At 37.4% G+C, this 14008-nt stretch overlaps 1 protein-coding gene across 1 annotated transcript in view; it reads left to right on the top strand.

Annotated features, from left to right (window-relative positions):
* Fam170a (family with sequence similarity 170 member A) overlaps positions 1-6924 on the top strand; it is a 15452-nt gene extending 8528 nt beyond the window's left edge. Inside the window, exons 3-5 of the mRNA XM_023700570.1 lie at positions 5191-5322; positions 6131-6420; positions 6664-6924. Of these exons, the coding sequence (XP_023556338.1) occupies positions 5191-5322; positions 6131-6420; positions 6664-6924 (683 nt within the window). The remainder of the gene's footprint in view (positions 1-5190; positions 5323-6130; positions 6421-6663) is intronic.
* The last annotated feature ends 7084 nt before the right edge of the window (positions 6925-14008 follow it).

Here is a 14008-nt window from a genome sequence, read left to right on the forward strand (position 1 = left end):
AAGGACATTGTTTACAAGAGTATTAAAATATGAAATAATGATACACCTCACCACAAAATTTATAAGACTTATATACAGAAAAAAAGAAAAAATTACAGAGAAATTAAAGATTTCAAGAGATGTTTCAAGGTGAAACACTTGAAGATAACAATTTTCCAAAAACTAATTTAATAATCTAGTTTTGATGAAAATTTTAGTTTTTAATTTTTAAAAGATATTTTTATTGAGAACCAAATAGCAATGAGTTTCACAACTGATTACTAGCATATTTTCAATAATTAATACATTGTATATTGTTTTCTTAGTGGTTATTCATTGTGCAAGATGCAGACCTGATATCCTGTCTCAAACACTATTAGAACAAACCTCTCTATTCATTGAATTAAAAGAATGGAGCTGTACATCTATCCTATTTTGAATATACAGATACAAAATAGTCATTCACTTATATTCCCCTTTTTGGTTAGTTTTGTCAGAGAAGGGCATGCCATTGTCATATAAACACTGTAGGTACATGAATTCAGCAAAATATCCCAATATAGTACAATAGTCCATAATAGACTGCCAATGTCTGAAGTTCTTGACTCGAGCCTTTTACAGCTCATCATATAAATGTGGCTTTATTTTTATAATTCATTTTCATATTTTTCTGCTGGATGGTTAAGACCAAGAAAGAGTAAGACCTATATAAAAAGAAATGTAACTTTCGTATCTGACAAGGTCAGTCAAATCCCTTCAGGATTTAACCTGAAACCGTGTACCTCAGTTTGTAGATCCTTTGTCAATGTCAGCCATGTGGATGAGTCATGGCCATTGCTTGGCCAATTTGCTCTCTGTTAAAGCTTGTGAGAAAGTTTTCTCTCCATGTAATTCTCCTTAGGCACCCTCTATGTCATTGATCACTTTCCTCTTTGGCCCCATAATATCCTTGATCAGAAAATTTGGGACACAATTGAGTTATAAGATATTACAGTACAGGTTCTCCTATTTTCTGAGTCCTTACTGACCTTGAAAGGCTAGGGCCAAAATGTTGGCTGTCCTTGTAGCCCTTCTTTTTCTTTAATTTTTGGTTTGTGAGAAGCTAATTTTTTTTTTTTTTTTTTCGGAACCAGATATTGAACTCAGGCTCTTGTGCTTGCCAGGCAAGCACTTATTCTACTGAGCCATCTCTATGGCCTCAAATTTTAATTTTTTAATTGGCAGGCCTTTCTAAAATTGATATAAAAGACTGAATGTAGTAGTTTGTGCCTGTAATCTCAGTGCTTGGGAGGCTGAAAACAGGAGGATCACTGAGTCTGAACTCTCTGGTGAGACCCTGTGGACACTGTACTAAATACATAAAAAAGTGAGTTACCTTAAAAAATTAAATTGATATAAAATCCAAAAGACTTGCAATCATTAAAAAAATTTTGAAATGGAAGAAAAACTTTGGAAGTCTAATATGACATTATTTCCAGATAATATACATTCATAACATCTTATTTACTCTTTCAGCTTGTCACACTAGGTAGGGAATACAATACTTATACGTATGAGTCTGATTTATTTCACTTGTGAGTATGGATTCAAGTTGCATCTATTTACCTATAGAAGCCTCAAGTTTAATCTTTTTTATGGCTGAGTAGTACTCCATTGTAAAACGACCACATTTTAAAAAATAAAAATTGTATTTACTCAGTACCATTCAGAATGTCAACAAAACAGTTGCAATTTTTTTTTTTTTGCAATTACAGAGTGGTATTCAGTTAGCAGAACAACAATTATTTCATATAAGCTGTATCAGAGACAACTGAAGATGAAAAAATACCATCCCCATATATAAATAATTTGTGCTGCGCACCAACAAGAACCTGTTTTAAGTTTCCATTCCAATTTACAACCCCCATACTGTACCAGGCAAGGCTATTGAAAATCCCACCAGGACAGGGCTAGCTAAAGACACATTTGGTAGTGTGTTAACTGTACAAAAAAGACACTGTACAGTTTAAAAACAAATCTTACACAGCCTTACATTTCAATTTTTTTCTTCAAAAGGGTGAGTTGTGTACAAGGGGGTTGAATGCTTTATAGACAAGAAAAAAAAACTGCACTAGAATAAACATTCATCATCATCCTCTTCTTCATCTTCCTCATCTTCATTTTCTTCCTCTTCTTCTTGCTCACCTGCCTCCTCCTCCCCCTCTGCCTTCTTTTTCTTGCTCTTTTCAGCTTTGATGACTTCCTCCTTTACTGCATCCGGCTTTCCTTTAGCCCGGTAGGCAGCGATGTCCTTTTCATACTTCTCCTTCAGCTTAGCAGCCTTCTTCTCATATGGCTGCTTGTCATCTGCTGCAGTATTATTCACATTTTTCCAACTTTCTTTGTGACATCACCAATGGAAAGGCCAGGATGTTTTCTTTTGATTTTTGGGTGATACTCAGAACAGAACAAGAAGAAGGCTGAAGGAGGCCTCTTGGGCGCATTGGGACCCTTGAACTTCTTTTTCATTTCTCCTTTAGGAGGAATATGTTTTCATTTCTCTTTCATAATGGACCTTGTCCACTTCTGCCATATTTTCAAATTTCCCTTTTTCTTTAGCAGACATTGTCTCCCACCTCTCTGAGCTCTTAGAAAATTCTGCGAAGTTAACAGAAGCCTCTGGGTGCTGCTGCTTTTGCTCTTTTCAGCAAGTTTGCACAAAGAATGCATATGATGATATCTTGTCTCTTGGCTTCTTAGGATCTCCTTTGCCCATGTTTCCTTGTTTTCCTCAGTGAGGTACAGAGTTACCCAGTGCCCATCTGGTTCTCACTTGCCCTGGTGCTGTCTCTATGGAGCTCAACATACTGCATGGTCCCACATTATTTTAAAAATCCATTCCTTGGGGCCAGGGAGGTAGCTCAATAGAATAAGCACTTGCCTGGTAAGCGCAAGGATCCTGAGTTCAATCCCTGGTACAAAAAAACAAAAACAAAAACAAAAACAAAAAAAAAAAACAAAACCAAACAAACAAAAAAAACCCAAACTATTCCTTGGTTGTTGAGCATTTGGATTGCTTCTAAGATTTCGCTATTGTAAATTTTGCTGCTATAAACATGGATGTACATATATCATTGTAGTATGATGTTTTAAATTCTTTGGGAAGATACTCAGAAGAGGAATAGCTGGGTCAAATGGGCCCTCTAATCTTATTTTTTTTTGTGATATCTCCACACTAATTTCCACAATAGTGTCACCAGTCTACACTTTCACCAACAGTGGAGAAGTGTTCTTTTTTCCTTTCCAGCCCCTCCACCATTGTTATTAATTGATTTCTTTATAACAGCCATTCTTTCCAGGGTGAGATGAAATTTCAGTGTTGTTTTAATTTGCATCTCTCAAATGACTAGTGATATCGAATATTTTTTCATATATTTATTTGCTGTTTGCATTTATTATCTGAGAAGTGTGTATTCATCTCAGATGCCCATTTTTGGTTTGGGCCTTTAAATTTGGGAGGTCTGATTTTTGTTTTTTTTAGTTTTTTACATGCTCTTGATAGTGATCCTTTGTCTGAGGAACAGCTGGCAAACATTTTTTTTTCCAAGATTATGGATTGTCTCTTTACTCTGCTGATGGTTTCTCTTGTTGTACTAAAAGAACGTGCATAATCTGGTTTCTCTTCAGATCGTATAAATCTTTTGCCTTTTAAAAGAACATGTAACATAAAAAAATCAGCTTATGGTGGATATATAAAAGTGACCAGATTTAGCAATTCAGAATACCATATGCCAACTTAAATTTGAATTTCAGGCATATCACAAATAATTTTTCATGTATGTTTCATAGAACATCCATCCATACTTATATTAGAAACATCATTTATTTATTTATTTATTTATTTATTTATTTATTTATTTTTGCAGTACTAGGGATTGAACTCAGAACCTTGAGCTTGCCACTTACTCAACTGAGCTATCTCCACAGGTCCCTAGAAACATCATTTGTGATATGTCTTAAATTCAGTTTTAACTGGTCAGCCCCTACTTTTATTTAGCAATATTAACAAGTGGATGGAAGTGAATCTGTTTCATTTGGGTTTGTAGAGAGGGGGCCTGGTATCTTACACATTGTGTTATGGATGAAGCATTTTGCAAAATGTGAGTGGTAATCAGAGAGTTATTTACAGATAGTTTAAGGCAGGTATGTTTGTGTGAGGCAAATATATACACAAAATGATACATATGCATACACACATGTGCATACATCTCCAGCATTTAATATAGGAAGAGATGAGTGTTCTACATTTAGGTGGTGAGTGGTGTAGCAAATTGTTTTTATGATGTTACTCAGACCTTGATACCAAAGCAAACCAAGATATTACAATAAAAAAGCTAAATACCACTCTTCTCAATAATATAGATGTAAAAATTGTTAACAAAATATTAGCAAGAAATTCAGAAATACGTAAAATGAATTCTGCTCTATCATCAAGTGCGTCCTTTTTTAGGGAAATCAAATCTAATATTTGAAAGTTAGGCAATCTATACTAATAGGCTAAAATGCAATAATAATCTGATTAGACTGTTCTAGTTTGATTAAGGTTTGATTGGCCTCTGCAGTTCTATGTGTCAGTGGCCTGGTCCCAGGGGTGGCAGTATTGGAAGGCAGCAGTACCTTTAAGAAGTGCGACCTAGAAGATTAAAATTGACCCATATCTTTCACTATACTAAATCTGGTCACTTTTATATATTCACCAAAGCTGATTTGTTATGTTGCATGTTCTTTTAGTGTCTGCATTCCTTCATACTACATTGGAAAGTCTAAACATAAAAGGCAGTGTATCTTTTTCAATATCTTAAGAATCTAGAATAATGGAATATGTCCTCAAATATTGTGTATGTGTAATATCTTGCTGGAATGAATGAATGAATGAATGAATATATATATTCAGGAAAAATTATACATGGCAGAATTTCTGAGTTTTGAACAAAAAGCACAGTCACAAATTCTCCACAGATGCAGATATCCATTTCCATTTTTAACAAAACTGCAGTAAAATGTGAACTATCAATAAATCCTGAAGTATCCACAAGGAGGCTAAATCTAAGTAAATGTATTCATTTTTCCTGGTGTACATGTCAGACCCTCAGTAAATATACTTTGAATAGGTTTATGGTGAGCAAGCATGCCTAATCTTCCATATCTCTGTGTCTTTCATACCTTTTCCAGGAACTTCAATGTTACCAGGATGTGCTTCTCAGCCGGGGTGCTCTGGAGTGGCCAAAGTCCAGACTCTGGGGGCAGGGGAGACATCTTCTGCTTCCGAGCACCATGTTTCTTCTCCACTCAAGCTTATCCATGGTAGTGAGGGTGCAGGGTTCCTTGGGTGTGAGACTCTTGGAGCATATTCAGATTGTGAGGCTCCTTGGTTGGGAGCTTCCGTGGTACAGTGCAGGAGACATAGACAAATCTGAGTGTATTGCTGAGGAAGCTGGGCAGTCGAGGTGGTCAGTGTTCTGCAGAGTGGCCCAGCCAGAACCAACAGCTGTTGGAGAGCATGGACAGGAAGTTAGCTCAGGACCCGAGGCCCCTGATGTGACCATGGCTGGGCACCCTGGAATGATTTCCAAGATGATCTGGGTTTGGGGTTTCAGACCAAATGACTAGGATAAGCACCTTTAAAGGTACTGCATGAATTCTCCCTTTGTCAGTGACTTCTACTGGACATAGTTCTTTAACAGGAGCCTCTAGCACTACAGCTAGTCTGCCCAGCACAGGTACACACACCTCACACTTCAGCCACACACCACAGATACACACATGCTTAACACATACTTGCCCAAGACACATGACCCACAATGCCATCCCCACGCATGGAATCCCATGTTCCACCAACAGATCCTGTCCATGTAGCACACTCTATCTCTGTTCCACACATGCTACAATCTGTGCCAACACAGTTATATTTCTATGTATATGTACTCTACCAGTATCCTCCCAAATTATACAAAACCCACACCCTATAATATGAACAACCAGTACTGAGTTCATCACACAACTGCATCACACTGTGGCCTCTCTCTCCTGCACTGCTCATATTTGCACTTACATCTCTTGAGCTTCTTACAGCCCCCAAGCATGTACTTGTATTTTTCATTCACTTACCCAGGAATCCACGGAGTGCAAGGAGATGGGCCCAAGGATAAACCATCCATTGTCCAGGTTGAAAAACGAGAAATGCCTTCTGCCCCCAAGCTTATCTCCTTTTCTTCTTGTTCATCTTGTAAGACCTGTATAAACTCTGTGTGTATAAACAAAGAAGAAACAAGTATGAAAATATACTACACAGAGGTAAAAATGAAAAATGGCGTGGCTGTCTCCTGTGAGGCAGAGGAGACATCAGAGTCCCCAGGAAAGCAACCAAGAATGGAAGAAGCAGTGCTTCCTGAGGGTCTCCAGGTAGGCACTCCTCCCTGTGCCCTTTCCTCCAGAAACCTCCCATTTGACAATGAGCCTGGGGGGGAGGAGAACAAACACAAAACAAAGGCTGAGCCAGACAACCGACCAGGGTCCTGTGCAGTTGAGGAGATAGCCAGGACCGAGATGCCCAGGGTCAAGACTCCTGACTGGCTGGGGTCTGTGGAGAGCGGTTTCAGGTGCATGGCCTGCTGCCGGGTCTTTGCCACCATCGATATTCTCCAGGAGCACGTGCAGTATGGCATCAGGGAGGGCTTCAGTTGCCATGTCTTCCACCGTGCCATGACTCAGCTCAGAGGAAGTGTGGAAGCAGAGTGCACCCAAGAGAAGGTGCAGGAGGAGGAGCAGGAAGCAAAGCAGGAGCAGAAGCAAGAGGAAAAGGAGTGTGAGGAGGAGCCACCCGCAGGGGAAGATCTTGTCCGGAAGAAACCCTGGAGCCAATGTCCAGGCTATGTGTTTCATTCTCCAGAGGAAGGAAGTGAGTGAGGGATTGATCTGCTGTGGGAGCTGTGCTACATCCAAGTCAGCACCATCTCTCCATTCCAGGCTTGGGCCTCTGTGAGGGAGTATTTGGGGCCTTATCAATTCAGAGAAATGGAAAGGGGGATAACTGGGCCCCTTGCTTCTTGCCAAAGCATCTATATGACTACAAATCAGGATTTTTTTCCTGAGCTTTCCAACTCCCACAGGAAATTGAGAGAATTTCTAAGGTGTAGGAGAGCTCTTTTCTTCCTTAACTAAGAGGTATCTTTCCTAATTTTAATTTTCATGCAGCAAATGATATACAAAGGCCAGAAGATTCTAGAAGATAGTGTGGCCTTCTCTTGGGACAGGTAAGTCCTAAAACTCACACAGATTTTTGAGTTTATGAGACAAGGGCCCATGGGGGAGAAAAGAAGGGGGACTGTGGAGCTCACTGGGTGACCTGTTGGCTCCGTGGCAGCATCAACTGGTAGAATACTTGGTTAAAGGGAAATTGACCTCCATTTACTTAAAGGAGAAGTTAGTCAGTTTGGGCTGAGAACTTTCTCAGTACTTTACTTTCCTCAGCTTTAAGAGGAAATGCTGTAGTTCTTCCTGGAAAAGAGAGTTCTTCAGGCCTGGGCTGAAGAAGGGAGCAGGACCCAGTGGGACCAAGGGCTTTGGATCTGTGAATCTTTGGTCTGAGCTGGGATCTCACTCTGGCCCATGAACAAAGCCTTCTTGAGTAAAGGTGGGAAGTGAGTTCCCATGAAATTGGGAAATATTCCAGAACCTTTATATTACTCTATTTGATTTGGAAAATAACTCCTTGTAATGTTCATCACTCTGAGCTTTAATATAAAAGTTTAGATAAAAGTAAAGAACTCTTATAGCTTCTTGTTTCTTCCTCCTCTGCCTCATTTTCTCATGCTCAAGGAGAAGGACCGATCACAGAGATAGCAACAGACAAAGCCAATAGTATAAAAAAGGATGGGGAAACAAGCCTCAGCTCAACATGTAAATGCCATATGCAATAAAGATTGTCTTCCAAACTTTGCCTGGATATATTATTGAGTTGAGCAAATTATCTCTCTATGTATGTATGCATGTATGTGTGTATGTATGTATGTATGTATCTATCTATCTATCTATCTATCTATCTATCTATCTATCTATCTATCATCATCATCTATCTATCATCTTTGTAATCATCTCTGTCTCTCCAGTGATTTGTGAATGAATTTTCATATTAGCAATAAAGATCTCTATCATCATTTTTCAGAGGCAGAAATATCCATATTCCTGGGATTAAGCTTTTTTGGTAATGATTTCTCTAAACCCAGATACCACATTTGATAGGGGAGTGTGACAAACTACACTGAATTCAGTAGAAGTGAGTGGGCAATAGCAAGTACTGTTGGACATGTGTTTACTGGGTCATGGTTGAAAGCATGGAACAGGCTTTGATGGAGAAAGAACACTTCAGAGGCCTGGAGGGGAGTTTCCATGTCTCCTTAAGTAGCTTCTCAGGGAAACATAGGGCAGAGAAAAAAATCTCCCAGTCTTGAAGCTGTCCATGGAGTAGGTTCCTGTGGATTGGCTGAGACTTTGTTACAATACTCAAAAAAGCCAGATAACTGCAAACAGATTTTAAACAGGAAAAATTTCTGTTTTAGAAATTTGAATAACCACTATGAAGACAATGATATAAAATGTATTAATTATTGACACTGTGCTATTAATTGGTTTTGAAGCTGTCTCATTGCTATTTATTTCTCAATAGAATTAATAAAAGATAAAATAAATATAATAAAACACAAACATAAAAAAGAAGTCTGAGCCAATGAGCTCTGAGATTTCTGATTCTGATATCCATGTTCTAATTTTTCTATGTAACTTCTTACTCTGGCTTCTCAAGGTCTGACCTCATCATTTCTGAACCTTATCCTCACATCATTGCAACCACCTACAGGAACAACAGATATTTAGGAAACACCAGAGATTGATTCTGATGCGTGAAGTTGCCCCTGGTGTCTTCAAAAGTGAGAGGAATGTCTTCCTAATCTGAATAAGGCCTAGAGGATTGATGAAGTTAGAAAGAAATAATCAGAATTGACAAATGTGTTGTCACTTATTGTTTCAACAGTTTTTAAACCCTGCTTCCTGACTGCAGGACTTCACATTTTCAGTCTTTCCACATAGGGTACAATGTTTACACCTGTATCCCTTGCCTCAGCAGCCCCCAGGTGACTGATGATGTTGAACATTTTTTTCATATATTTATTTACCATTTATATCTTTTCAAAGTTAATAACCATCTCAGTTGTCCATTTTTGGATTGGGTCTTTGAATTTTGGGGGCCTGACTTTTAAAAGCTCTTTACATGTTCTAGGTAGGAGTCTTTTGTCTGAAGGACAGTCTGCTATAATTTTTTCCCAGTTGTGGCTTTTCTTTTCACTCTGTTGCTGATTTCCTTTGCTGTGAAAAAACTTTTTAAAAAGATGATAACAGTCAAAAAGATTTTTTGAAGTATTTCCCAGAGAGTTTGATTTTTGTTAACGAACTCTTTATTTATCCCTATTTCTACCTACTTCCCCTTCCACAAGATTTAGTGTTTAACTTTAATATTTAAATTTTTGATCGATTTTGACTGTGGTTTTGTGCATGGTGATGGGCATGGGTCTATTTTAAGCCTTTAGCATGTGGAAAGCCAGCATTTCCAGCACCATTTATTAAAGAGGCTATCTTACTTCCAATGAACACGTTTAGCCCTTTTATCAAAGGTAATGTAGCTGAGTGTGTTTATAGTTGTGTCTGCATTTTCTCATCTGTTTCATTGATTCTCAGGTCTATCTTTTTTTTTTTTTGCCAGTACCATGCTGATTTTATCACAATAGCTTTGTAGTATAATTTCAAATCAGGCATTGTGAAATCTCCTGCCTTACCTTTGTTGTCCAGGACTGCTTTTGCCATTGTAGATCTCTTTTGGTTCCAGATAAATTTTAGGAATGCTTTTGCTAGATCTATGAGGTATATTAATGGTATTTTAATTGGGATAGATTTGAATCTGTATTACAATTTTGGGAGGATGGCCATTATCACAAAGTTGGTTCTTCCTATGCAGGAGCAAGAAATACCTTTCCACTTTCTGAAATCCTTTTTGATCTTCTTTTCCAAAGTACTATAGTCTTCATTGTATGAATCTTTTACTTCCTTTCTTAGCTGATTCCTAAGTGTTTCATTTTATTTGGCTGTTATTGTGGAAAGGCATGGTTGCTATAATTTCTCTTTCTGTGCATTCATTGTGTATAGAAATGTTATTGATTTTTGAGTGTTGACTTTGTATCCTGCTATTCTATTGAATTTGGTTATTAAATCTATAAGTCTTTTGGTGAAGTTCTTTGGGTTTTCTGTGTAAAGTATCATGTCATCTGCAAATAATGATGATTTTACTTTTTCCTTTCAAATCATTCCTTTTATTTCTTTCTCTTGTCTGATTGCTCTGGCTATTATTTCCAGAACTATATTGAACAGGAGTAGGTGACAGTGGACATCCTTGTCGTGTTCCTGATTTTAAAGTGAAGGCTTTCAATTTTTGTCAATTTAGGGGGCCGGCCAAATAGCCCAGTGGATTAAAGTGCCTGCAAGCAGGTGCAGGGACTGGGGGGTTCGATCCCCAGGCCTGCCATGCTGGCCCTGCCGCCAGGTGCACTGAGACAGGAATTGAGACTGGGGTGTGGTGGTGTGTGTCTGTAATCCCAGGTCCTTGGAGGCTATAAACAGATGGACCAATAGGAGTCTGGTCTAGTAGTGAGACACTGAACACCCTGTAGACCCTTCCCTAAAATTAAAAAAAAAAAGTCTATTTAGTATGATGTTGGCTGTTGATTTGTTGTACATGGCTTTTATCAAGTTGAGGTAAAGACCATCATTTCTGACTTTCTGTAGTGTTTTCTTTCTATCATGAATGACTGTTGGCCTTTGTTAAAAGGTTTATCTGCATCTATTGAGATAATCATGTAACTTTTGTCTTTGATTCTGTTGATATGGTGTGTTCCATTTATGGTTTTGCATATATGAAACCATTCCTGAATTTCTGGGATGAATTGTACTTGGTCATGCTGTATAATCTTCTTGATGATTTGCTGCATTCTATTTGCTAGTATTTTATTAAGGATTTTCACATCTATGGTCATTAGGGTGATTGGCCTATAGTTCTCTTTTTCAGTTGGGTCTTTCTCTGGTTTGGGTATCAGAGCAATACTTGCCTCCCTGAATGTGTTTGGTAGAACTGCTTTCCTTTCAATCTCATTGAAGAATTTGAGAAGAGTTGGCATGAGCTCCTCCCTATATTTCTTGTAGAATTCAGCTGTCAATCCATCAGGACCTGGGCTTTTCTTTGTTAGTAGGTTTTTAATTACATTTACAATTTCTTTGACTTATATTGGGTCATTCAGAATTTTTATATTTTCTTGATTCAGCTTTGGTAGTTCACATGTATCTAGAAAATTGTCCATTTCTTCTGTATTTTCCATCCTTTGAGATTAAGATTTTGGAAATAAGTATTGATAATCTTCTGAATTTTTATAGGGTCTGTAGTGATTTTACCCTTTTTATGTGAATTTGAACTTTTTCTGTCCTTTTTAAATGTGTTTGCATAGGGATTTATCAGTTTTATTTATTCTTTCAAAGAACCAAGTCTTTGACTTATTAATTCTTTGTATTGTTTTCCTCAAACCCATTGCATTTATTTCTGTTCTGATCTTTATAATTTCCTGCCTTCTTTGGGCTTGACTGGCTCTTCTTTGGGATTTGAGGTGCAGAATTAGATTGTTTATTTGGGTTCTTTCTGTTTTCCTGATGTAAGAATTTATTGCTATAAATTTTACTCTTAAGACAGCTTTCATTACATCCCACAGGTTCCTTTAATTTGTATCCGCATTTTTGTCAGATTATAAATGCTGCTTAATTTCTTCTTTATTTCATCTGTGACCCATTGTTCAGGAGGGTTTTATTTAGTTTCCATGTGTTTATATAGTTTTTGCTGTTTCTCTTGTCAATAATTTCCAGTTTCATTGCAGTATGGTCAGATAATATGGACAGATATTAAATTTTCTCTTTGGACTACTTTCATTGCATCTCACAGGTTCCAGTAAATTATACTTATATAATTTTTTGACTGTAAATATTGTTTAATTTCATCTGCAACCCACTGATTGTTCAGGAGGATGTTATTTAGTTTTCATGTGTGTATGGAGTTTTTGCGATTTCTTTGGTCAATAATTTAATGTTTCATTGCACTATGGTGAGCTAACATCCATGGGATAATTTCAGTTTGTTTTCATTTACTTAAGCATATTCTTTCTATGTGCTAGTGTGTGTTGGAGAATGTCCCCTGTGTAGCTCAGAAGAATGTATTGTCATGTTATTTCATGAAACACTTTGTAAAGGTCTACTAAGTACCTTTCTTCACAAGTTTGGTTTTGTTCAGTTATGTCTTTGATGATTTTACACCTAGTTGATCTATCTTTTTGCAGCAATCAGTTATTAAAGTTCCCCGTTACAATATTGTTATTGCTTATTTGAATTTTCATCTCTATTAATATTTGTTTTATATAGTTGTGTGCTCCTTCATTGGGTGGATACATATGCATGATTGTTATCTCTTCCTGCTGCAGTTTTCCCCTAAATGTATGTAGTGACCTATTTAACTTTTTTGATCATTCTTGGTTTGCAATTCATATTATCTGTGAACAGAATAGCTACCTCTGCTTTTTTCTGGTTCCTTGGGCATGCAGTTTTTTTTTTCCCCATCGTTTGACTTTCAGTCTATGAATTTCCTTTTGAGTTAAATGTGTTTCTTGTAAACAGCATATTATTGAAATTTGTTTCTTTTTCTACTTTGCCAGTCTGCTTCTTTTGATTATGGAATTGAGGCTATTTACATTGATGGTTATAACTGATATGTATTGGCCTAACTTTGTCATGTTATTTTCCTGATCCACATCAGATGTTCCCTAGTTTTCCCCTCTGTTTAATTGCTTCCTGTGCTTGGTGGTTCCTTTCTGTTGTTATTCTTGAGGTTTTATATAGTTGTGTGCTCCTACATTGGTGGATACATATTTATGATTGTTATCTCTTCCTCTTGCATTTTCCCCTAAATGTATGTATTGACCTTATTTACCTCGTTTGATCATTCTTGGTTTGCAGTTTATATTATCTGTGAACAGAATAGCTACTCTGGCTTTTTTCCTGAGTTTCTGGGGCCATTGTTCTTTGTCATGGAAATATCTTATTTCTTCATTACTTTTGACAGATAGTTTTTCAGGGTACATCAACTTGTGTGGGAAGTTGTTTTCTTTCAGGACCTGAAATACTTCACTCCAAGCTCTTCTTGACTTGAATATATATATATATTTTAAAGTTTTAACTTTTTTTTGTTTTGTTTTGTTTTTTTATACCGGGAACCGAACTCAGGACCTCGCATTTGGCATTCAGGCACTGTGCTGTTTCCAGCCCTTCTTTAACATTTAATAGAAATTATGTATAATAAATTTTACCATATTTTACATAAAATATGTAAAATATTTCCACCGCCAAAATTTACATATCTTAGAAGACAGTTATTTAAGAAGGCCTAGTCCTGTGGGATATTTAGAGTTCAGTTGGGAAAAGGGTTCAGACCAGGTTAAGTGGATGTAACGAAAAAAGGCTAAGATGTAGGCCTCTGGGTAGAGAATCAGACGATGGGACCAATATTTCAAAGGCACCATTCTTAAACACAGGCTCCCACCTAGCCATCTATGTGGATTCTTGCCCACAACTTAGGAAGTATCATTCCAAAGAAGTCTTTCCCATTAGGCAAAGTCCTAAGCATTCACTGAATCCCAGAGATAGGGATACCTCTCCTCCTGGCCCAGAGTGGGAAGAACCCCACAACTTGCACACATTTGATCCATTTTACCCAATTTTAGCTTTTATTCAATTACAACTCTAACCCAGAAGGAAAACAAGGCAAAGTTGCCCCATTTATATAAAAGATGATCAGAGCTACTTCTTTGAGGAGTGGGAATTTCAAATTGATCAAATCAAATGGTTCCTAGAACTG

Source organism: Octodon degus, unplaced genomic scaffold (genome assembly GCF_000260255.1).
Source record: "Octodon degus isolate 3935 unplaced genomic scaffold, OctDeg1.0 scaffold00124, whole genome shotgun sequence".
Lineage (NCBI taxonomy): Eukaryota > Metazoa > Chordata > Mammalia > Rodentia > Octodontidae > Octodon > Octodon degus.